Source organism: Culex pipiens, chromosome 3 (genome assembly GCF_016801865.2).
Source record: "Culex pipiens pallens isolate TS chromosome 3, TS_CPP_V2, whole genome shotgun sequence".
Classification (NCBI taxonomy): Eukaryota; Metazoa; Arthropoda; class Insecta; order Diptera; family Culicidae; genus Culex; species Culex pipiens.
Genome location: NC_068939.1, coordinates 18411667 through 18438316, shown reverse-complemented (window position 1 = coordinate 18438316; position 26650 = coordinate 18411667). Strand labels below are relative to the sequence as shown.

The 26650-nt window shown below is 34.3% G+C and overlaps 2 protein-coding genes across 14 annotated transcripts in view; one reads left to right on the top strand and one right to left on the bottom strand.

Annotated features, from left to right (window-relative positions):
• The window catches only part of LOC120413442 (supervillin), a 536783-nt gene that overhangs the window by 118143 nt on the left and 391990 nt on the right, over positions 1–26650 (bottom strand). The window lies entirely within an intron of this gene.
• Positions 476–3486, top strand: LOC120426044 (probable chitinase 10). The gene is made up of 3 exons (XM_039590729.2): positions 476–1219; positions 1273–1811; positions 1873–3486. The coding sequence occupies exons 1-3, from the start codon at positions 806–808 to the stop codon at positions 2141–2143; spliced, it is 1224 nt and encodes a 407-aa protein (XP_039446663.1). The 5' UTR covers positions 476–805; the 3' UTR covers positions 2144–3486.

The window sequence follows — 26650 nt, the reverse complement described above, 5'->3', positions numbered from 1 at the left end:
TGTGAGTTTAAAAAAAAATGCATCATTACTTTCAAAATTTAAAAAAAAATACCTGACTACATTGGAAAAAAACTAAATTTAAAGTATTTTTTCTTTTGAAAAATACGTTCCTTTGTGAAAATTTCGATTGTTCTCTAAAATGTGAATTGTTACTATCAAAATGTATGAAAAATACTCAATTATTTATTCCCAAAATTGCAAAAAGAAAAAAACTCATATTTGAGGTTTATTTTTCCAAAAAACATTGAATAATAAAAAAATATGAAACACTTTTTTTACTACAATAGATAGCTGCCATAATACTGATTCCAAAACACTATAATTTTTCGAAGTTTGAATGATTTTTCATAAAGTTATAGCCAACGCCTACCAAAATCCATAAGCTTTGAATTAGTTCCATGCGCAACTTTTTTAAGAGGGTAAGGGGAATTCTCCATCCATCTTCAAATAATGTTGGTTTTTAGTTGGACGGTTTTTCTGAAGGTGAATGGTCTAAAGAGTCATCCTAAGACTATTGTAGTGATGCCAGAAGAGCTTGGCGAAAAAGTTGTAGTTTAAGCGGTGAAGTTATAAATTCTGTAAAAAACTCTTCAGATAGGACGAATCATACCGTACTCTTCGGCAAAGTTGTTCCCTGGAACACAAATTATAAGCCATTGAGATTTTTTTTTAATTTCAAAATTTGATAAAATACTCAATAACGGCAAAAATTAAAACCAGTTTCTCTTCTTGTTTTTCCCCAGCCCTCTCGCTCTTCCTGGACCTGCGGCGACGGCTGCTCGAGCTCGGCGACACCGCTAGCTTTATGCTGGCGATCGGCGGCGTCAACCAAAAGTCGACGCACTTTTCGCAGGCTATCAGCGAGCCGGCCAAGCTGTACACCGTGGTCGACAACATTGTGTCCTTTGTGACGAAGCACGGCTTCGACGGGGTGGACATTGCGTGGTTCTACCCGGGTCAGTTTGGCGGTCGCGCGTGTGACAAGGGTAACCTGGTGGTGCTGCTGCAGGAGCTGCAGCTAAGGTTGCGGGCTTGCGCGATGGGACTGTCGGTGACGGTCGGGGTTGATCCGAAGGATATCGATATTAGCTACGATGTGCCGAAGATTGACGAGTACGTGGATTTCGTCAACTTTTTGACGGGGGATTACCACGATCCGAGGAAGCCCTCGCACGTGTCGCCGCTGTACCCGTGCGATACCAAGGATCGGTTGAACATTGTAAGTTATTTGGGTTCTTGAAGGGATATCTTATTGAGGTTGATATTTTTCAGCAATACAGCGTGAAAACGTACATCCAAGCGGGGTTGAACCCGCAAAAGATCGTCATTTTGCTGTCAACGTACGCGTACTTGTACACGATGAAGATCCCTGCAAAGGGTGGTCAAGCTATTCTGAAGAACGTCCAAAAGCTCAGTAAACTGAGTGCCCAAGAGATCATCGAACGGGAGAACTTCTTAATTTCTTGGGATGACGCTCGGTTCGTTCCGTACGCCAGTTGGACTCAAGGAACGAACAAGAAGTGGATAACCTTCAACGATCTGGAGTCTCACCGAAAGAAGGCCGCCTTCGTGCTGGATCACCAACTCGGCGGAATCGGCGCTTTCTCAATCGATCAGGACGACTATCAAGGCTACGCCAACCTCGGCCCGTACCCATTCCTGTGGGCCGTCGTAGATATCCTGCGACCGGAGTCAAAGTACATCGACTTCAGCGTTCCAGTCCAGCTAGTCCCGTCGGACGCCTGTCCCTACTCCGGCAACGTCTCAGACCCGTCCTGCCCCAACTGCTTCGTCGAATGCCAAGCAGGCGCGTGAGTATCCTTAATAACCTGACCCCCACGAAATACCAAAACAACCGCAGTCCTCTTGCAGCGCCATCGCGGACTGTCCCCGGCGCAGCTGTCCCGAAGGAACCGTCTACGACCCCGCCCAGGATGTATGCTATCAGCCGGCACCGTGTGGATGTCCAACCGGGTCCGGATCCCCGACCACGTCCACAACGGCTTGCACCACGGCCGTGGCCCCCAGTTCGACGACCGTCACGGAGTCAAGCTCAACCGCCAGCGGTACAACCGAACCAGAAACAACGACAACCCAAGCCACTACGACCACGACGACGGCGACGACCGTGGCGCCCCCTTAGCGTGAACCTGGTCAACGTGATCGCGGTGTCCAAGAACTGAGTAGTTTGTAATAAATGCCTATTGTTGTTGTGTTAGTCCAAGTCTCGCGTCTTATTACGACCATATTTGGCGGTAATTGTCGGCGGCGGCGGCGGCGCCATCTGAACCTGATCGACAAGATCGTGGCGCGGTGACCGGAGGAGGTCAACTTCATTCGTGCGATCCGTCATCGCGCATAAATTAAGTTGTGTGCTGTCTGGACGGGATTGGTTCGAGGTCTACGGGTCGCCTCCGGTAGATCATCGGAAAAGTTGGCTTAAGATCGATTTGAATTCTACAGATCTTATACATGTTTATCGTCTCACTGGGCTGAATATTTCCGTCAACAGGTCTCAGAAATTAAATAAGTGGTGTTAGTTTACCTTGTTAGAGCGGTTTCAGAACTCTGTTTTTTTGTATAAAGTTGTGGAACTCACCTGAAAAGGGAAAGTAAACATATTATAAGTTAACAATCTTTCACGTTTGCTGTCTCATTTAAGTTTAAATAATTTCAAATCGTTTGAACTCACTTCAGGGAAATTACATCGTAAAATTAAACCTTATGGCATTCCTCATTACTACCGGGTGTAATTAATAGCCCATTCCCTTAACTTCAGCATGTAACTTTCAACAGACCCTAAAAATCCAATCAATTGTGCAAAAACATTTCCATAGCTCATAAACTACCCTCATTTTCTTTTTCTTCAAAGACTGCCAATAGCCATCGCTGCACCCCCAAAGAAATTTGCATCAAACTTTAATAACAGAAGGAAAACAATTTATCAGGTGGTTTCATTCACCTTAACCTCCCGCGCGCGAGGCACCAAAAACCGGACAAAATAGGATGAAGAGAAGCTTGAACACAAAGTGGTTTGACTATATAAAGCAAAAACAACATGGAAAACGAATGAAAATTATAACACCCAAAAAAAACCCCGACAACGCCATAAGGAAATGAGCTATAAAATGGGCAAAAATGGCTCGAAAAAAATAAATAAAGCATTACACCTCCTCCTCTTTCTAGAAAATAATATTACCCCAGAGGAGGGTAGTGAATAGAGCCAACGCTATTTTTTCCTACTCTGTTTTTGGTTCCCCACTTTGAAAGTGATTATCTCCGGCAGCTCATTCACGTTGTAAGCCGCACACGAGCAAAGAATGATGTGCCTGAAATCGCCGTTTTGCATACTATACGTTTAGCGGCATAATCGGCCCCGGCAACAACTTCATTCATGGCAGGAGCTTTTTTGCCCTCAACCTTCAACAAAAGATAAAGCGGTGAACGGGGTTTTTAAGCTAGTTCATCTTGTCATGGTGAAACTAAGCTTTTGTCACGTGAAAGTCAATTAAGTTGGCAATATTTCTTTCTAAAAATATGACTCGCAAAAAACAATTTCTGTTGAGACGTCAGCGAAAATCGAAATCCCAATTCCCGGGCAGACGGTAATAACAAAATTAATAATATTTCAATAACAAATCCTGTTAAAATAACAAAAAGTGTTATTATTTTATCATGAAGTTCAACTTCAAGAAGAAAAAATAATAACAGTTTCTGATAAAATAACAAAATTTGGTATTGAAGTGATATTATATTGGAAATATTTAATAACACGCTAATAAGAGGAAATGTTATGCATTTCAAAAACTCTCCTAATAACTAAATTTGTTATTCGTTCGGTATACTGACTTAGAAATAAAATTACCATAAATCGCACAAATGGAAAAGTTTCTAAGTGTCCATAACACAATCTGTTATTATTTTTTCTTTTCTTAAATATGTTTAGATCTTTGGGATAATTTTGTCTAATTTCGTCGGGGTCATTATTTTGGCCATGAAATGGGGTCCTTAAGCTAAAATTATTCGCAAAAGTTGAAATTTTGAAAGCTGATTTTTTTTTAATTATTTGATATACCCCCTAAGGGACTTTGATAAAATTGGCTAGAACTATGAGATAATTTTGACCAATTTCGTCAGGGACATTATTTTGGCCATGAAATGGGGTCCTTAAGCTAAAATTATTCTAAAAAGTTGAAATTTTGAAAGTTGTTTTTTTGAATTATTTGATAACCCCCTAAAGGACTTTGTTTAAAATGGTTAGAACTATGGGATAATTTTGACGAATTTCGTCAGGGTCATTATTTTGGCCATGAAATGGGGTCCTTAAGCTAAAATTTTTCTAAAAAGTTGAAATTTTGAAAGTTGTTTTTTTTTAATTATTTGATATACCTCCTAAAGGACTTTGTTTAAAATGGTTAGAACTTTGGGATAATTTTGACCAATTTCGTCAGGGTCATTATTTTGGCCATGAAATGGGGTCCGTAAGCTAAAATTATTCTAAAAAGTTGAAATTTTGAAAGTTGATTTTTTTAAATTATTTGATATACCCCCTAAGGAACTTTGCTTAAAATGGCTAGAACTATGGGATAATTTTGACCAATTTCGTCGGGGTCATTATTTTGGCCATGAAATGGGGTCCTTAAGCTAAAATTATTCGCAAAAGTTGAAATTTTGAAAGTTGTTTTTTTGAATTATTTGATAACCCCCTAAAGGACTTTGTTTAAAATGGTTAGAACTATGGGATAATTTTGACCAATTTCGTCAGGGTCATTATTTTGGCCATGAAATTGGGTCCGTAAGCTAAAATTATTCTAAAAAGTTGAAATTTTGAAAGTTGATTTTTTTAAATTATTTGATATACCCCCTAAAGGACTTTGTTTAAAATGGTTAGAACTATGGGATAATTTTGACCAATTTCGTCAGGGTCATTATTTTGGCCATGAAATGGGGTCCTTAAGCCAAAATTATCCTAAAAAGTTGAAATTTTGAAAGTTGATTTTTTTAAATTATTTGATATACCCCCTAAGGAACTTTGCTTAAAATGGCTAGAACTATGGGATAATTTTGACCAATTTCGTCGGGATCATTATTTTGGCCATGAAATGGGGTCCGTAAGCTAAAATTATTCTGAAAAGTTTAAATTTTGAAAGTTGATTTTTTTAATTATTTGATATACCCCCTAAAGGACTTTGTTTAAAATGGTTAGAACTATGGGATAATTTTGACCAATTTCGTCAGGGTCATTATTTTGGCCATGAAATGGGGTCCTTAAGCCAAAATTATCCTAAAAAGTTGAAATTTTGAAAGTTGATTTTTTTAATTATTTGATATAACCCCTAAAGAACTTTGTTTAAAATGGTTAGAACTATGGGATAATTTTGACCAATTTCGTCAGGGTCATTATTTTGGCCATGAAATGGGGTCCTTAAGCTAAAATTATTCTGAAAAGTTGAAATTTTGAAAGTTGATTTTTTTTTAATTATTTGATATACCCCCTAAGCAACTTTGCTAAAATTGGCTACAACTATGGGATAATTTTGACCAATTTCGTCGGGGTCATTATTTTGGCCATGAAATGGGGTCCGTAAGCTAAGATTATTCTGAAAAGTTGAAATTTTGAAAGTTCATTTTTGAATTATTTGATATACCCCCTAAAGAACTTTGTTTAAAATGGTTAGAACTATGGGATAATTTTGACCAATTTCGTCAGGGTCATTATTTTGGCCATGAAATGTGGTCCTTAAGCTAAAATTATTCTGAAAAGTTTAAATTTTGAAAGTTGATTTTTTTTTTTATTATTTGATATACCCCCTAAGGGACCATCCATAAACCACGTGGACACTTTAGGGGGGGGGGGGTGGTATGGCGATTGTCCATGCTCCATACAAAAAAGAGTTTTTTTGTATGGACAATTGTCCACGAGGGGGGGGGGGGTTCGAGATTACCAAAAAAGTGTCCACGTGGTTTATGAATGGTCCCTAAGGAACTTTGCTAAAATTGGCTACAACTAAGGGATAATTTTGACCAATTTCGTCGGGGTCTTTATTTTGGCCATGAAATGGGGTCCGTAAGCTAAAATTATTCTGAAAAGTTGAAATTTTGAAAGTTGATTTTTTTTTAATTATTTGATATACCCCCTAAGGGACTTTGTTTAAAATGGTTAGAACTATGGGATAATTTCGACCAATTTCGTCAGGGTCATTATTTTGGCCATGAAATGGAGTCCCTAAGCTAAAATTATTCTAAAAAGTTGATATTTTGAAAGTTGATTTTTTTAATTATTTGATATACCCCCTAAGGGACTTTGCTTAAATTGGCTAGAACTATGGGATAATTTTGACCAATTTCATCAAGGTCATTTATTTCACCATGAAATGGGGTTTCCAGCTAAATTAATCCGATAAAATTAACTTTTGAGAGTTTATTTTTTTTGTAATTTTGTTATATTCACTAACGGAATTGATTTATTTATTGAGAATTTTTGAAGTGTGAATAACAAAAACTGTTATTATGTTCACAGAGCCGGGAAGTCGGAGCTGACGTTGAAGTTCGAGCTGGAGTGAGACCTCGGAGACTGCATCGGATTCAGCAACTTTTACTTGGAGTCGGAATCTGTGAAGTCGGGTATTTTTGGAGAGTTGAAGTCGTCGTTGACGTCATATACTGCATCCAGAGTCGGAGTTGTCTTCAAGTATGGATTCAAATTCGCTTGGAGGTACCCGACTCTGCAGCCCTGACTAGTACCGAGGAGTTATGGCAACTGCAGGTTTATTTGCAAATTACAAATAAACCAAAACAATAACTTTTTTTGTTATGGAGACTTACCAGTTCAATAACATTTTTTGTTATTATGCTGCTCCACCTCTCCGCAAAAAATAACAAATCTTGTTATTCCTTCATGATTCCTTCTGTGTTATTGGTTTGTTATTGCAATAACAACATAATAACAGTTTAAGTTATTCTTCGAACAAATCTTTGTTATTGATTTTTGTTATTTTAACAACTAATCCGATCATCCCAATAACATATTTCGATCTTCTCACAATATCAAAAACTGACCTTCCCAAGTTATTTCCGTCTGCTCGGGTTCTGAATTAAATTTGCACAATTTAATTTGAAAATCTCATATCACTCACAAACCAATATTTTGTGTCATAAATCTCGCAACGAAAAATAAAATTGTGCCTAAATTGGATTCGATTGAGCATTGATTCTTGCGTATCGATGTATTGATACTACCAGCAAGTCAGCCAACCTAAACCCAATCAAAGTGAAATATTTGCAAGCCTTGAATGGGTAAGACACGGTTAAAATATTTGATAATAATTTGTGTGAAATTCAGGATTACTAAAAATTATTAATAAACAAGTTTGTTAACTTTTCGAAAAAAAAATATTCCAAAAATAAATTTTAAACTTTTCACTGTGCTCCAATTCAAAGTAACACACCGGAAAATCCCTCCACACACGGCTACATTTTCCACCCCCGCAAGATAAGGAAGAGGGAAAATCGGCGCACAAACAAAATGTGCGAGCGTCAACTTGTATGTGTTTCTTATCACAACATCCACACGAAAATGGTTCGGAAAGGGCATACACCAAACAACACGCGCGGGAGGCATTTCCATAACTTGATTATATTTTGATTTTTCATTCGCCGGGATCTCCGTTCTATCGTGGGGCAGGATGTGTGCAGTTTTGGGGGGAAAATGGGAATCGTATTCCTTCCGGAAGCGTTACATCGAGATGGTGTTTGTTGTTCGTGCAAATCATTAAAAATTTCGAGCAAAAGTATGTAAACATATTTCTCTATAAGTTCTACACAATTTTTTGAGGTCTGTAGCATTCAAAAAATCAATTCAAATAATCACTTTAAATAGAAAATATCCCGTACAAAACTCTGACTTTTCAAAGCTTTTACTTGAAAGTTTGCATGCTCAAGAGCCCGTCTGCAACAACAAATAAAAAGTGATGCAATTGTTCCGAGAATGAGATTTTATTAATTTGACGTTTGTATTATATATTATTTGATTTGGAAGAATCTTTGTGTGCATTTTTTGTATGACCAGAGTTCACCTGATGATCAATGATTTCTCGAAAAAAATGGATGCCGTGCCAAATGAATGTTGAACAACTTGTGCCATAGCTCAAAACTAGGCATTTTTTATCATCTAAAACATCGCAAAATCAGGGATTCCAGAAATGATTATTTTTAGAGCATCCAATTTCCCGTCCCTGAAAAAAAAAATCTTGGGAATTCCCGGGATTTCCCGGAAAAAAATGTTTCCCGTTTCCCGGGAAATTTGTAAATTTCTGGCACAATTTTTTAAAATTGGCAAAAAATAATAATGAAAAGCTCAACTTTATTTTACTCAATTCAATTTACTGTTGTTATTGAACTTATCAGTTCGTATGAAATTTTCAAATCAAGGTATATTTAAGGTAATAATATTTTTTAAAGCTTCCACAACTGGGATCTTGTTTATTTGTTAAACAACAAAAATTACGACATTTTGGAAAGACAATATAGAGCAATTCCAGCTCAAATCAGGAATTTTCTGGTACTTTTGTACCCGACCTTCTACGATTTCAATGAAACTTTGTAGGCATGTTATCCTAGGCCTATTTAAGCCATTTTTGTGTATATTGAGCCAGTTGCACTCGATAATGACAATAGAGAAGAACGTATTTCGTAAATTAAATATTGCTGTATCTCTAAGCCGTTACATCGTATCAAAAAGTGGTCTAAGACAAACTTGTAGGAAATAAGACGGGCTTTTTGGAAAAAATACACTTAAAGAAAAATAAACGCCAATTCTATAAGATTTTTCAACTTTTAAGTTTGAAAGTTAAATTTAAAAGTTTAAATTTTTTGTGAAAATAGACTAAAATGTTACCAAAAGACGGACGAAAAATGCAGGATGGTATGTCTCTCCTAAAAAATACAAAAATCATTTACTAAAACTGTTTTTTTGAGTCGTCTAAACGTCAAAATTTTCAAAAACCAATAGTAGGAAGACGAGCTTATGGGAAATTGAACGAACTTTCCGGTAAAAATATTTACGAGACTGAAAAATCAAGTCTGTCATATAGAAATTGCCAAAAACCACTAAAAAACCTATTTTTTCAACATTTTTGTCTTTCTTACTAAAGAAAGGTATAGGGTTTGCTTTTGGCTCCGACGCCAAATCCAGCTTCATTCCCAAATCATTTCTCGAGAAATATTCATTCGAAAAATCTGCAAAAAATCATGGACGATCGATTGACAATGACAGAATTGGTCTATCTCCCATATCCGATTTTTGGCGCTTAATTTACTGTAGAGCACGCGTGACGTCCGTGTGTGGTAAAAAAGTGCTCAATTTTGTGGTAGGGGGTTTCTCAGAGCCCACATTATCTCTTAGGCGCATTTGAAAGGGGATGTGCTGAACCTGAACCAGTTCCATACCAAATTTGAATTTATCCATTTTTTATGGGGACTCGGAGTGTGTTTTCACCTGATCAGGCGGTTTTCAAATGAAAATTCGGTCGAAAATTGAAGTATTGAAATCGTTTATTTATCCAAAAAATTGCATTTTTGAGCCCTACATCCTCCCCAATTTCCATCCATGTCGGTAATGTGGTTCTTGATTTACAGCTTGAGGACTAATTCACTGTGAGGGGGAAAAACCCCTAAAAAAGGTAAAAGCCAACTTTCACCAAATGCCAAAACTATTCCTTTGGCATTTTATCTATTTTTTTTTCTCCATATCATAATCTAGACGATAATCGAGGTTCTGAAACAAATTTGACCTCATTCGGATTTACCGTTCAGATTTTAGAAAATTTCCATTTTTGCCTTTCTTACTAAAGAAAGGTATAGGGTTTGCTTTTGGCTCCGACGCCAAATCCAGCTTCGTTCCCAAATCATTTCTCGAGAAATATTCATTCGAAATATCTGCAAAAAATCGTGGACGATTGATTTTCGTCGCCTCGTCGCCAAGTTGTCAAGTTGAGCTTCACATGCAGACGCGAGCAATGCTGGCGCGTGATGCTGGCGCGTATAGAGTTTTGATACTAGATTACCCCCTTTTAGTGCAAGTTGCTTTATCGATTGCTCGTTCATCACACATCGCCTTTCATGATTATCTATGCTAAGCTTCTGTGAACGTATACCAGACGCAAGCTGCTATCCGTTCTAAAGCCCTATGCTCATTCTTTTGCCTTTCTTTTTTGTTTTGCTCATTCTCTGATCGATCTCTGAGTGAACGAATTTCTGGTGAGCGTCCAAGCTGCCCATGCGCCAGTGACAACGCACATCACGGGTTTGGTTTTCTAGCTTCGGTACGAGCCTTTTTGTGTGTTAGTATTTTGGTTCATCGTATCGGCTCGTCGGCAATGAACTCAGCGTGCGTTTGTCGTAGTGAAGTCTCATCGAGCGCTCAGTCGCAGTATGCTTCCCAAACCGAAAAACGCCTAAATGCATACTATATCATTTTCTGGCTTGCTTATTGAAAGCTCACAATTTTGCCTGACGCCTAAATGGCAGTTTAGTGAATTCCAGCAGGCGTTTCAAAGCTTTCAATCATGTTGAGTTTTGAATTGATTCATGAATGGACCATTATTTATTTTGCAATTTCTTTTAAAAAAATCAACTGCCGTTATCTTCTTTTTGTAAGAAAGGTTCTATCTCACCCCAGGTGGGATTAAATCGGGTTTTTTTTAAACCGCTATATCTTCACAAAGATTGGACTTAGGACAATGGTCAATATGGAGACTTTAATTTAAATTGTCTGGGGAATCGATTCTGAAAAATTTTGACGTTTAGACCAAATCAAAATCAAATTATTCGCTCTACAGCATTGCCTTGGCGTTCTCGATTGCGAGATTCCTACTCGAAACTAGGTGTCCGAAGACTTGATTGTTGAGGCAATTGCAAACCTCTTTTTACACCTTAGTTTCCATCCACCCCGGGATTCGAACTGACGACCTTTGGATTGTGAGTCCAACTGCCTACCAGCGCGACTCCACCGAGACAGGTCCCAGGGAGACGAACTCCTACACCTGGACTGAGCTAACGACCTAACCTTTTTAGGTTAGTCCGGGGCCAACATTTACTTCCCGTCCGACGGAAGGCGTGATCAGACAAATCTCGTCTCAAAATTTGCCACCGGGACCTTCTGGGATCGAACCCAGGCCGACTGAGTGAGAGGAAATCACGCTTACCCCTACACCACGGTCCCGGCCGACGTTTAGATCACTTTCCAAAAAAACAGTTGTAGTAAATGATTTTTGTATTTTTTTAGGAGAGACATACCATCCTGCATTTTTCGTGAGTCTTTTTGTAACATTTTAGGCTATTTCCTCAAAAATTTTGAGCGAAAAAAAAATCGTGACATCACCATCAAATTCAACTTTTAAACTTAAAAACTGAAAAATCTCATAGAAGTGGCATGTATTTTTGTTTCAGTGTATTTTTTTTCAGAAAGCCCGTCCAATTTCCTACAAGTTTGTCTTTGACCACTTTTTGATACGATGCAACGGCTTCGAGATACAGTAATTTTTAAATTGCAAAATACAAAAATATTTAAATGACGCCCTTCTCAAATGTTATTTTCGAGTACTATTGGCTCCATGTACAAAAAATGGCTTTTATAGGCCTAGGATAACATGCCTGAAAAGCTTCATTGAAATTGGAGAGGGTCGGGTACAAAAGTACCAGAAAAAATTCTGATTTGAGCTGGAATTGCTCAATAAACATATAAAAGGCAATTATTTATAGAACCTTTTAAAAAAAACTCAAGATTTGTTTGTTTTTGTTTGCTGTACGTCGCCATAATTCACACCCATACCGGGGTATCAGGAAAAACATTACCGATTGAATCCTAATTTTGCTTCGTTTTGTACTGATACTTCTCTTCCTCGATGGTCCGCCGGATATTGACAACTAGAGAGTCGCTTTTATTAAGTATCGATATTTATTCCCAAAATTACTTTCAAGTTTTGGACTCTCGATCAAGCATTACATGTAACAAAATATATTTGAAAATTTTATCATTTTTCGATGTTGTAATTGTAGCAAGCAAATATAAACAGCTAGTATTAAAATGTCCAGTTTCAAGCTCCAGTGCGTTAAACCACATCAACCGGAACTTCCCCTCTCCCTAGCTCGTAATTACTTGGACAGAGTCTGCCGTTTATCCAAGGATTAAACCATAATTGTTTAGAGGGAGTTTACGTGGTTAACACTAAACGCCACCGTCCCACCCTCTTGCACCAGGACGAAATGTCGAGTCCACGTCAGTGTCCTGCAACTAACAGGACAACATCCCGGACCTTACTGCTTTGTTACTGCGGTTTATCGCTACGGACACATCAAGATAAGGCTCGAGCCTCTTTCCAGCTCGATGAGCCTGCAGATTACTGCTCTGTTGACTCAGGGTGTCTAACAGTTAATTAAGATTTCAACGGGGCTGTCGGATCATCAGGTTTCATGTCCTCTCCCCCGTGCCGCCTCCGGTCGACGAGTAGATCAATTTGCACCCAAAAACGGTCATTTGTAGTCACCACAAGTCACATTTCCATAAGTGAGCCAGTGACCCCCTCTCTTCTCACTTTGGCCGGGCATTTATACCAATTTTGGACACGGGACGGAAGAGCGTAAATTAAACTGCTTCTGGTGTGTGTGTGTGGCTGCCTTCGCAGTGGTCCTCGCCAGTCAGTCAGTCAGACATTCTAGCTGGCCATCCAACTGACCATATGGAGAACTTCAACAAAGGTTCAACTCTTTACGAGCCTTTACTGCGGATTTTGGGGTCGAGATCGTAAACTTGTGGTTGCGGGTTTGAAAACAGCGCTTTAATCGATATCGTTTACGGAGAAGTTGATACCCAGAAATGGTCTTGTAGACACTCTTCCTACCCAAGGGCCATTGGATGATCCGGGTAGTCCAGACGCGTGAATTCCATCGACAGTTACAGCTGCTGCCAACGATACTTCACAAGGGCCCACACGATGATGGCAATGACCATTCTGCCGCTCAAGCTATGAATTTGGAGGTTATGGCCATTTGGTCGTTACAGGAAGCATTCAAAGTAGGTAGAAAACAGCAGCTGTGACTTTGCACACCCCGCCTTCCACCCTGCTCAGCTTCTGGGGCCAATAAAAAATTCTAAACATGTGCAAATATTCCGACTTTCGGAGGGGTTTGGGGAAATGGGATTGGGATGATTCCTTCTTTTCGGAGTTGCTTCTCTTCCACGAGAAGTTCTACGGGATGAAATTTATTGCATCCAAATAGAATTCGTGGGGAAGATGAAATGGATGAAAATTGTTATTTGAAAATTTGGCGAGAAGTTGGAGTCGAAAAGTTTTTCCATTTCCTGCCAAAGGTACACCTCGGGATTCAAGTTGGGTGGAAGGTTTGATCAATATGATGGCGTTGTTTGGCATCGCGTGACCCGTGAGCTCGTGCCAAGATTTAGGGTTATTGTCGAGGGTTATGTTGACGGTTGATGGGATTTGGCGGGTGTTTGATTTCGCTTGAGAATTGCTAGAAATTTTGTAAGTATTTCTTATTATGGTAATATAGGTAGATTTCAATAAGCTTTTTCACTTCCTGACTCAATCTCGATTATTCAACCACGATTAGAATCGCACATGTCGCGCGGGATTACATTCAAGTGTCCACACCACTCGCGTGTCCATCACTCAACCGAGCGTTTGATCGACCTCAATCCCTAAGTCGAGCCAAATCCTCCCCGCTAAGTACTACGTTATACCATAAAAGTCTAATCCTCCTCGACTCGAGACCGTAATTGGGGATCACGGCGGCGGCTTTGCCTCTTTGGTAGTGATGTAAAATCGCATCTAATTAACCCTCTACTGCCCAAATTTTTTTTTCGAAAATATTTATTTTTTCCGTGTTCAGAAGGTCATTTTGAGCAACTTTTGTTCTACGAAAAACTTTACTTTTCTTGTTTTATGTTTTTCTTGTTTCATTTTTAGTATTTTAATTTGCATTTATCTTGTTTAGTTTATGTTTGCTTTTGGTAGTATTTGGCCTACTCTACCACCTAATATAATTACATTTCGCCTATCTAATTTTTTCATGTTTTTACAGTCATTTTTTCAATTTTTTGCATGTTTTTCACATTTTCTGCTATAGATTTGCACCATCATCATTTAAATTGCAAAAAAATGCGTAGAGACATAGTCTGGGACACTACAAAAATTACTGCATACTTCTTTTTACTGAAAATATAGGAAATGTTAGTAAAAAACACAGCCAAAGTTGACCCCTTAAAAAATGACATTTTTAAAAACATTGGCAAAGTCACATAAAACAAGTTAAACTTCCAACCCTGAAATTTTCTAAAATTTTAAGAGTTCTTCTTTCCAATGCTTTTTAAAGATCAAAAATCGGTTGGAAAATTGATTTTTGGTGATTTTTTAGATCGAAGCCCGTCTAGAGGCGGGGTTAGGTTGTAGAGGGTTAATTCCCTTTTTCATAACGTTCGGGCAACCTGCTGCGGCTGGTTGAAGCCTAAAACCCGCGAACAAGCTTCTCCGCGGTAATGTTTACAAAACACACTCATGTCGCGGCGGCGGCACGGTGGGTTCGAGTGACTGAATAACCTGTTTCCACTACGTGAGAGCGTGGTAAACATACTTGTGCCATTCTGGTTTTCGCTCCACTTGGACCAATTTGAATAATTATTTGAGCTTTAAAGCTGGCGAGAAAGAAAGCAATTGCCGCGGGTGCACCACACCACATTAGCACGTGTGGGCTTTGCCCTGATCAGCAGTGGGTCTATTAGCATAATTATTTAAAATAAACACAGCAAAAAGTGAGCAGGCTCGCCGGAGATATGCGGATTAGAAGCTACCTCCACCCATCATCATCATCGGCATCCGGCCGGTCCGGACCATTGAGGCAGAGAGGATGATGAGCTCATATACGGCATCAGCAGCAGCTCAGCAGAGCTATAAAGATCATTACGGCATTTCTAAATTGCGAATTTCACTTTCCATAAAAGTAAAACCTGCTGCTGGAGTTGATACCCACACACAACCACTGCGGTGCGGTCATTCGAGGTCTGTCAGACAAACTAGCGTTGGTGGATCCAATTTTGAACAGGTCGAGTTGAGCGGAGTTCTTTTGCGACTTAATATCAAACAAAAACGTTTGTAAATTGATAATCGTGCGATATTCGTGGTGAAAAAGTTCCAGTGAAATCAGCTTTATATAGTTGCAAGCAGTGATAAGAAGTGTGGAGCTGATATCACTGAGCTAACATCGTCGCAGCTGTGCGCTGCTGTCACAGGGTTCAAGTTCACGCGCGCCACGCTGCACTGCTGCTGCTGCTTGGGTTTCTATATCGTAATCATTGCGGAGGAGGTTCAATTGCCGGATTTTATTGGATCTGATGTATTGCAATTGGGCTCAGATCGTATCAGACAAAGTGAGAATTGTTGTTGATTTGTCGATTTTAGAAACGGAATTGAAAAATTAGTGATATCAAGCAAAAATTGTGTTAACAAATATGTTAACCAAACGTTTACGCAAATCGAAATTACATTGCATTTTTTTTTTAATTTACGCAAAATACTTTTGATTTGTTTCTTGTTTCAATATATTTAAGGAAAGAGATAAATATTCAAAGGACATGTGGTTCAAAAGACAAAAGATCGAATGTAAAAAAGTCAAAAGTGCACAACATGTTTTAAACTAAAAATATTTTTGAAATTACAAATATTTTTTTTTAAATTTTACATTCATTCTAATATGAGGAGATCTTCGTATAGTTTTAAAAGAAATTGTCTGACATTAAAAAAATTGTCAAAATTTTATATTCTTTCAGCATAAAAAAACAATCTATTATTTGTTGGTAGTATTTTGGTTTGTAGTTCCTTATGTTATCTCTATGAAAGCGATGAAAGCAGTCAGGCAGTTAAATAAAAATTGTTTTGTTCTTTCAAACAAATATATGTTGTCCAGTAATTCAGTTTCTTGAAACATGAGAACAATCTAAAATACATTTTTTTTTCTCTTAAATAGTCTTGCTTCAGGCATATTTCTGCAATTGTTTTAAGCATTTTTTTTTTGCATGATTTATTTCGATAATTTTTATGCATAGTTATTTTTCATTTAATAACTTCGATCTATAATTTCGCCAAAAAATCAATTTTCTACCAACTTTTGATCTCTAAAAAGCCTTGGAAAGAAGAACGCTAAATCATAAGACCAATTTTGGGTTGTTAGTTTGACTTGTTTTATATCAATTTGCCAATGTTTATGAAAATGATTTTTTTCTTGGGTCAACTTTGGCAGTGCTTTTCACTAACATTTGCAATATTTTATGTGAAAATAAGGATTCAGTATTTTTATGCGCTTTTACGCATACAATTTAAATGATAATTGTATCATTCTATTAGAGGTGGGCAAAGAAAGAGCGAGCCGCTCTAAGAGCCGGTTCACTGAAAAGAGCGAAAGAACCGTGGCTCACAAAAAAAGAACCGCGGTTCTTTTTTTAAACTTCGGTCTTTTGAAAGAACTGGCTCAAGATGGCATGATTTTTGTTATAAATACAATTTATTGAATTACAAAAAAAATGTAGGTCTAAATTTGTTTTTGAGGATTGAAAATACAATTTCTAATATTTCAATGCTTATAAAAATTATTCCCAAAAGTAAACGATTTTTTAAACAACATGAAAAAAACTTTTCACTTTACAACTGATTGTAAAAAAAACGGAGTCGACGTAACACCTTATAATGTGGCCCTCTTGCTGTTTTGTCAACGGATCCACACCCGTGTATCGTTCTTTTTGCGACAAGACTCCGCCTCCCGGGTCTCCTAAGTGTGAAGATATGACACGGGGAGAGGGCACCGAATACCTATATTACCACTTAGAATTTTTGTGTCTGCCGTGGGATTCGAACCGGCGATTGTACATTGTACTGATTGTGCATTAAAGTATTACCGGAATACAAATTTGAGCATTTCAAATTGCTTAATGTGTAAAATATTATCAAAAATCTACTGAATAGTTTAGAGATTTTGGATAAAAAAATAAATCCTTTAGTCCGATTAAACTTTAGCGTTTATAGACTTTATCGATTAAATCAGAATGTAGAAAAGAGTTCACAGAATGTTTTCTCCAAATAAAATATCAGCATTAGTTCAATTCTTGCAGAAATAAACGCAATTTTAAAATTAATAGCAATTTTTCCAACATCCTAGATTTAAGTTTGGATGCCATTCAATTACTTGAATTTTTAGGTTCGAATAGAAATCTTGACATAGAGACCGCCAAGACCTAGGGCATCTTCTCGTTTTCAGTTTAAATTTTTTTTATCAAATAATTTGTAAAAGTCCAATGTGAAATCACTAATAAAATCACACGATTCTTGCCAAAAAGCTTTTCATCTAAATTTTTAAAGAGAGCGAAAGAGTCGTTCAAAATAGCGGCTCTTTTTAATGAGCGAACGAGAATGAGCGGCTCCTAAAAAAGCGGTTTTGTCCACCTCTACATTCTAAAGAAGAAAATATGAAAAAAAAACAAGCAAAAGATGGAAAAGTGCCTGAAAAAAATGAAGAAAAAAACTAGGCAGACAAAAGGTAATGTTAGGAGGTGGTAAAATAAATCTAATACTATTAGAAATAAAAATAAACTAAACAAGATAAAGGCAAATAAAAATACTTGAAATGGAACAAGAAAACCATAAAACAAGAGAAGTAAAGTTTTCCCCAAACAAAAGTTGCTCAAAATTACCTTCAAATCACGTAAAGAATAAAAAATTTCGAAATAGTAGTTTATGCAACAAGTTGCAAAAAGAGGATTTTTTCAGCACGAGTCGTACATTTATCCAACGAGGTTCACCGAGTTGGATAAATACGACGAGTGCTGAAAAAATCAAGTTTTGCAACGAGTTCCATACAACATTTTTTGCAATTTCGAAAAACACCCATGGAGTGAAATTTTAAGTCGAATTTTCATGTATTTTGTCAATAAATCGTTTAAATCAAAAAAATGTTGAAAAGTGTTACTTTTCGAAACAAGTGCTGAAAAGTTCAACTTTTCAGCACCCATTTCAGTGCTGAAAAGTAGAACTTTTCAGCGTTTATTTTGAAAAGTGTTGCTATTCGATTCTGTTATTTTTGGTACAGAAAAGTAGGCTATTTCGTCGTTCAAGAATGACAGGAAAAGTAAGTAGTTTCACGACGGAATTGCAAAAAGAAAATTTGGGCACTAGAACAAGAAAAAACATTAAACAGGAGGCGCAAAGTTTTTCGGGAAAATAAAAAATTTCAACTGCCAAATCAACTCTGCGGGTTTTTCTAAACAGTAACTAATTGTTTTGGAATTCTTGTTTCTAAAATTAATTTTAACATTTTGTATGACCTTGTGTTTGGCTAAATAAAAAGTTTTTTTTTTCAAAACACGTTTCTCCGGTACCAATTATTAAACCATCTTTTTTTCAAACGCAAAAAATGCCATTGAAAAAAAATTTAAAATTAAAAAAAAGTTGGCTTGAAAAATTGCCAATAAAAATTATATTTGAGATTGTTGTCCCTTCCTTTGAAATATCCTCATAAATCAGGGCACAACATTATTTGAGAAAATTATTATTTTTTGATTAAAAACACATATAAAATCAATTGTAAGCTACAAGGCAGTGCATATTTATTAAGAGTAATTTTATAGTATATCGCAATTTTTTTCCATACCTTTTCTTTTCAGTTTTTTTTATTTGGATAAAACTATGTTCATGTTTTCCCTTTTTCAAAAGAAGCAATTTTGCATGATTAGTTTTTCCATACACACAGCAAAAAATCCGATGGTAAAATCGCATGCAAAAGCATGCACATCACCTTCGTCAAAATAAACACTTAATATTACACACTGCATGTACTATTTTTGCAAACACAAAAAAAAAGTTTCAACCGACGGGATTCAAACCCAGCACTAACAGTAAAGACTGGCGCCTTAGCCCACTCGGCCATCAGACCGACATAAAGCTGGAAGGATAAACCCATATATGTGCTTGACATTTCGGTCAAGTAGGTTTCCCATACTGATGGGCTACATATTTCAGAGTGTAGAATCACATAAAATTGTATAAAATAATGCAATATTTATTTTACACCCAGGCCTTTTACACGCAGCTGGATTACTACATTTTTAGCTGTGCAAGGCTCCATACAATTTTGCCTGCTGGTCATACAAAATGGGCATGTGGGTATTTCAAAATCTGTATTTTGAGAAGGGGTTTTCTAATCAATTTGGTGTCTAGGGCAAAGCTATATGTTATGATTGAGACTTTCCGGAAAAAATAGCTACACAGAAAAAAACCCGATTTTTTATACGACTTTTTATTAAAAACTTTTTATTTTGATTAAATTCCCCAAATACGTATTTTTTTCAATTTTTTTATTTTTTTTAATATGGTTTAGGTGATAAAAAACTAATTTTTTGCGCCAGAATTAAGGATGATGCAAAATTTTACACAAAATGTGTTTTTGAATTGAATTTCAGAAAAAAACTTTCTTAAAAAAATATTTTTGATAAAAATCGAAATTTTGCCAAGCAATATTTTAAAAATCATTTTTAGATGCAAATCAAAATTGCTTTACATATTATTGATGAAGTTCACCTGTTTCATGTTATACGCATTTTAAGGTGTATTTTTTTCGAAAAATGTTCAGTTATGTGCAATTCAACATTACATTAATTTTTTTTTAAATTTTGCTCATTTTATATAAAACAAGTGAGATAACCAAACCCGTTATTTTTAAGTAGTTTAAGAGATCTTTTTTTGGATACTTTTTAAAGATCAAGAATAATTTGAAAATAAAAACTTGACGTATTTTAAGAGGGTAATAGTAAGAGAGATAGTAAGAGAGTTGCTCGTCTAGAAATGGGATAGAATTGTAGAGAGTTAAACAATAATTTTGAACTAAATGTATCTAAAATACCTTCCATGAAGTAAATTTCTAAAATTGATCAATAAAGAATAAACAGCACTGCAAAAGAGAAATTCTTGTAAAAGTTCCACGTTTTAAATGATGTTGAACGTTCAAACATTTTGACTGCAACTTGTTAAATTTGAGTGCAATTCCGGAAAAAAATCGACGATCGCTATCCAAATCGGATCTAAACTCAGCGAACCATTCGATTTAACACGTTCGATAACTGGATTTGCTTTCGATTTGACAGCAGCCCCAAAAAAACGTCCAACTTCCGGGCGCGCTCTGCACATTCGTTAGTGAAAATTCAATTTTCAAACGCAGATCGATTCTCAGTCATGCTGAAACGCGGTAGTTTTGGATATTCATCCGATTTGTCGGGTGGTGATGCGCACATTCAGTTGATGTAGTTTAGAGCAAACGTTTCCATTCTCACCACTTCGATGTCGTCTCACAACAAGGCGAAATCAATCGTCACTCACCTGAAAATGGAGGGGAAAGAAAAAGTTGAGTTAATTAAAGTTGCACCGCACTGATAAAAACGTACAATAAAATTTAGTGAAATTATCGCAAGCTACTCCGTTTAAGTCCATCAATGGAATTGATACCGGGGATCGATGCCTTCAGAGACATTCCCCTCCGGCGGCGAGGGGTTTAACCTCTGGCAGACATTCCTTGAAGGCCGGCCGGCGGCCTGCCCAGTGCCGATAAAATTCTTCCGAACCACTCCCCGAATCGATTCGAGAGACCAACCTTCAACACAAACACTCTCGTCAGCGCTAACGTTTTAATGCCACACTGCGTGGCGCGGGGCTGTCAATCAGCGAAATCCGCCCACCGTAGCTACCCCTTAATTACTATCCTCTTAATTCATGCGCCAAACTGCAGTTAGCGCTCAGCCGATCTCGTGTGCATGTGCATAACAGAAATTTATTAGGTGAAACCGAATGGGCCAAATTGACCGGAGAAAAATGGCGCGAATTACGCGCGCAGTGGCGCGTTCGTAACTTCGCCTTAAGACTGGTTTAAGGCTGCGCAACGCAACCGTCGCCGCTTAGCCTATATATTTTCAAAATTCGATTCGCGGTCATCAGGTAGGAAGCAAAAAAAGGCTCAGCTTATTTTTTTGCTGCTTTCCTGATGCTTCTCGTTAGTGCGCACCTGACCATTAAGGTAGCAAAAAAAAAGGTGCTAAATTAGGCAGCCATTACATCACTCTGGCTCACCTTGAAAAGTGTGCCTTGCAGCAGGGGTTGCAATGCAAGGCCTGCTGCTGTGGTGTTTGGGTTTTGGCGCGCGAAAGTCCAAGCGGAGTTGAACGAAGAAAAAAAAGGTGAGAAATGTTGTAAACAAAATGGACAGGGTTGTGAGGTGTGATGTTTATCAAACGTTGAAAACAAGTAACTGTGGAAAGGAATGCACCCAAAAGAGTACAGCATTGATGTAACTGTCAGAATAACATGCAGTTTTACATTTAAATTTTAAACTGCATGTTTGAAAACATTTTACATTTCTTTAAGAAAAATAAATGATTTTTTTTTTATTCAAATCAATTCTATCATTTAAATCAAAAATCGTTTAAAATGGACAACAAGTCAAAAATCTGGCAAAATCTATAAATATCTGGCACAGAGAAGGATGAATCTTTATTCTGGCTAAATTTAAAAATCTGGCATTCCTGGAATCTAGAATTTTTTTTTAGAGATTTGACATTAGCATTATTAGGCAAACCAAGCGGTTTGCAAATTTTATTCGAATCGAATCATACAAAAAATCATCGTTTTCAGAGTCAACTACTAATGTAATTTTTTATTTTAACTTTAAGTTTTCTTTTATTTTTACTTGTTTAATTACAAAAACTTTAAATACATGGCATTTGCAGCTTTTTTATAAATTTGGATTTTTTTATCATAGATCGGAAAAAAAACTTTTGTGACACATTCTTTATTAAAAATTTAGGAGTCTGAAATGAGCAATTCTCTACGAAATCGCTCTTTTTTCTTAAATTTTAATTTTTGTATTTTTTAATCCGACTGAAACTTTTTTGGTGCCTTCGGTATGCCCAAAGAAGCCATTTTGCATCATTAGTTTGTCCATATAATTTTCCATACAAATTTGGCAGCTGGCCATACAAAAATGATGTATGAAAATTCAAAAATCTGTATCTTTTGAAGGAATTTTTTGATCGATTTGGTGTCTTCGGCAAAGTTGTAGGTATGGATATGGACTACACTGGAAAAAAATGATACACGGTAAAAAAAAAATTGGTGATTTTTATTTAACTTTTTGTCACTAAAACTTGATTGGCAAATAAAACACTATTTTTATTTTTTTTTTATTTTTGATATGTTTTAGAGGACATCAAATGCCAACTTTTCAGAAATTTCCAGGTTGTGCAAAAAATCTTTGAGCGAGTTATTAGTTTTTGAATCAATACTGATTATTTCAAAAAATCGAAAAATTGGTCGCAAAAATTTTTCAACTTCATTTTTCGATGCAAAATCAAATTTGCAATCAAAAAGTACTCCAGTGAAATTTTGATAAAGTGAACCGTTTTCTAGTTAAATCCATTTTTAGGTGACTTTTTTGAAAATAGTCGCAGTTTTCCATTTTTTTAAATTAGTGCACATGTTTGCCCACTTTTGAAAAAAATATTTTTGAAAAGCTGAGAAAATTCTCTATATTTTGCACTTTTGAACTTTGTTGATACGACTCTTAGTTGCTGAGATATTGCCATGCAAAGGTTTAAAACAGAAAAATTTATGTTTTCTAAGTCCCACCCAAACAACACACCATTTTGTAATATCGGTATCTCAGCAACTAATAGTCCGATTTTCAATGTTAAATTATGAAACATTCGTGAAATTTTCCGATCTTTTTGAAAAAAATATTTTCAATTTTTTTAAAACAAGACTAACATTTCAAAAGGGCCAAACATTCAATATTACGCCCTTTTAAAATGCTAGGCTTGGTTTAAAAATTTTGAAAACATTTTTTTCGAAAAGATCGGAAAATTTCACGAATGTATCATATTTTAACATTGAAATTTGGACCATTAGTTGCTGAGATATCGACATTACAAAATGGTGTGTTGTTTGGGTGGGACTTAGAAAACATCATTTTTTCTGTTTTTAAACCTTTGCATGGCAATATCTCAGCAACTAAGGGTCGTATCAACAAAGTTGAAGAATGCAAAATATACAAAAATACAAAAAAAAATCGAATGACCGAAATCTAAGAGAGCTGCTCAAATGAAATTTGAAATCCACCAATTTTTTTTTCATTTTGTCGTTTTCTTCCGGACTTCTAAGCCGAAGAACAACAACTTTAACCTTGTACTGCCTTAAAAATGTTGTTCGATAATTTTTTTTTTATTTTTTCATGTTTCTTAGTTTTCTACAAAAAAATAGTTCACTTGTTTTACGCTTTTCTGCATTGTTTTTAATATTTTTAATGCACTTATCCCGTTTTGTTATTTTTATTTGTAGTATAAGGCCGGTTCTACGACCTTTAATTATCTTTTGCTTATATTATTGTATTTAGATATTTTCCCAGTCACTATTTCATTAATTTTTTTTGCTTGTTTTTCACATTTTGTACTATAAAATGTATTTTTTTTAAAATTAGTTCTAAGAAAAATAAAACACGGCAAAAATTTACCAAAAACAATAAAATAAATGACTAAGGGAGGTATTCGACTACGACAAACAAACTAGAGTATTTTCGTGTTTGATAGTTTGCGAAAAACTCGCAAAATGTATGCAGGCTGATGTTTCTGCAAACAAATGCAAGCAAGTAAATAAAGCAAGCAAACTGACAAACTGTCAAAAAGTGCGAGTTTGTTTGTCATAGTCTATACCTCCTTAAGTCACATAAGCAAGTCTCCAAAATTTCTATATAGTTTTTAGAACATTATGATCAAAGAAGTCATTTTGAGTTATTCATGGTGTCGATCCAAATCCCAAAATAAAATTCCCTGACTTTTCCCTGACCTCTCCAGACCACCATTTTTTATTTTATTTTCTATTTTTTACTAACATATTGTTTGGAGCGTTTTTATGGTTTCATGCATTTTCCTTTTTGAATATTGGAAATTAAAGATATTGAAAACCTTCAATGACTTTTTTATATTTTTTTTATAATCCATCGTTATAAAAAAAATGCAAAAAATAAAAACTTTTTTTTATTTTTTCAATCATTTTTTTCTTACTGAACATCCAAAATGAGCAACCATAAAAATGTCCTATGTTTTTTATCTTGTGATGTAATTTTAAATGTTGCCCTTTACCAAAAAATCTAGAGTTTTTTTTTTTGAATAGGTCCAATAAACATATGAAACGGAAAAAAAACTCCAAACATACTTCAAATTTTTTTATCAGGTTTTCTGTAATCTGAGATGGTAACAGAAATAACAGCATTCAAGAACCTAGGAATTTTAGAATTTAAGAATTTAAGAATTTAAGAATTTAAGAATTTAAGAATTTAAGAATTTAAGAATTTAAGAATTTAAGAATTTAAGAATTTAAGAATTTAAGAATTTAAGAATTTAAGAATTTAAGAATTTAAGAATTTAAGAATTTAAGAATTTAAGAATTTAAGAATTTAAGAATTTAAGAATTTAAGAATTTAAGAATTTAAGAATTTAAGAATTTAAGAATTTAAGAATTTAAGAATTTAAGAATTTAAGAATTTAAGAATTTAAGAATTTAAGAATTTAAGAATTTAAGAATTTAAGAATTTAAGAATTTAAGAATTTAAGAATTTAAGAATTTAAGAATTTAAGAATTTAAGAATTTAAGAATTTAAGAATTTAAGAATTTAAGAATTTAAGAATTTAAGAATTTAAGAATTTAAGAATGTAAGAATTTAAGAATTTAAGAATTTAAGAATTTAAGCATTTAAGAATTTAAGAATTTAAGAATTTAAGAATTTAAGAATTTAAGAATTTAAGAATTTAAGAATTTAAGAATTTAAGAATTTAAGAATTTAAGAATTTAAGAATTTAAGAATTTAAGAATTTAAGAATTTAAGAATTTAAGAATTTAAGAATTTAAGAATTTAAGAATTTAAGAATTTAAGAATTTAAGAATTTAAGAATTTAAGAATTTAAGAATTTAAGAATTTAAGAATTTAAGAATTTAAGAATTTAAGAATTTAAGAATTTAAGAATTTAAGAATTTAAGAATTTAAGAATTTAAGAATTTAAGAATTTAAGAATTTAAGAATTTAAGAATTTAAGAATTTAAGAATTTAAGAATTTAAGAATTTAAGAATTTAAGAATTTAAGAATTTAAGAATTTAAGAATTTAAGAATTTAAGAATTTAAGAATTTAAGAATTTAATAATTTAAGAATTTAAGAATTTAAGAATTTAAGAATTTAAGAATTTAAGAATTTAAGAATTTAAGAATTTAAGAATTTAAGAATTTAAGAATTTAAGAATTTAAGAATTTAAGAATTTAAGAATTTAAGAATTTAAGAATTTAAGAATTTAAGAATTTAAGAATTTAAGAATTTAAGAATTTAAGAATTTAAGAATTTAAGAATTTAAGAATTTAAGAATTTAAGAATTTAAGAATTTAAGAATTTAAGAATTTAAGAATTTAAGAATTTAAGAATTTAAGAATTTAAGAATTTAAGAATTTAAGAATTTAAGAATTTAAGAATTTAAGAATTTAAGAATTTAAGAATTTAAGAATTTAAGAATTTAAGAATTTAAGAATTTAAGAATTTAAGAATTTAAGAATTTAAGAATTTAAGAATTTAAGAATTTAAGAATTTAAGAATTTAAGAATTTAAGAATTTAAGAATTTAAGAATTTAAGAATTTAAGAATTTAAGAATTTAAGAATTTAAGAATTTAAGAATTTAAGAATTTAAGAATTTAAGAATTTAAGAATTTAAGAATTTAAGAATTTAAGAATTTAAGAATTTAAGAATTTAAGAATTTAAGAATTTAAGAATTTAAGAATTTAAAAATTTTAAGAATTTAAGAATTTAAGAATTTAAGAATTTAAGAATTTAAGAATTTAAGAATTTAAGAATTTAAGAATTTAAGAATTTAAGAATTTAAGAATTTAAGAATTTAAGAATTTAAGAATTTAAGAATTTAAGAATTTAAGAATTTAAGAATTTAAGAATTTAAGAATTTAAGAATTTAAGAATTTAAGAATTTAAGAATTTAAGAATTTAAGAATTTAAGAATTTAAGAATTTAAGAATTTAAGAATTTAAGAATTTAAGAATTTAAGAATTTAAGAATTTAAGAATTTAAGAATTTAAGAATTTAAGAATTTAAGAATTTAAGAATTTAAGAATTTAAGAATTTAAGAATTTAAGAATTTAAAAATTTTAAGAATTTAAGAATTTAAGAATTTAAGAATTTAAGAATTTAAGAATTTAAGAATTTAAGAATTTAAGAATTTAAGAATTTAAGAATTTAAGAATTTAAGAATTTAAGAATTTAAGAATTTACGAATTTAAGAAAACAATTTTGTTGTCCTCTTGATTGTTTTTTTTAATATTGATATTTTTGATTTTTTCAGATTTTTTAAATTTTTGATTTTTTTTTGTTTTTCAATACTATTTTTCCTAATTTTATTTCCTAATTTCTGAATAATTCAATTTTGAATGATGGAGCTGTAATTTTTTAATAATTTGATTTTTTTTATTTTTCTTCAAGAATGTTTAAGTTTAAAAAAAT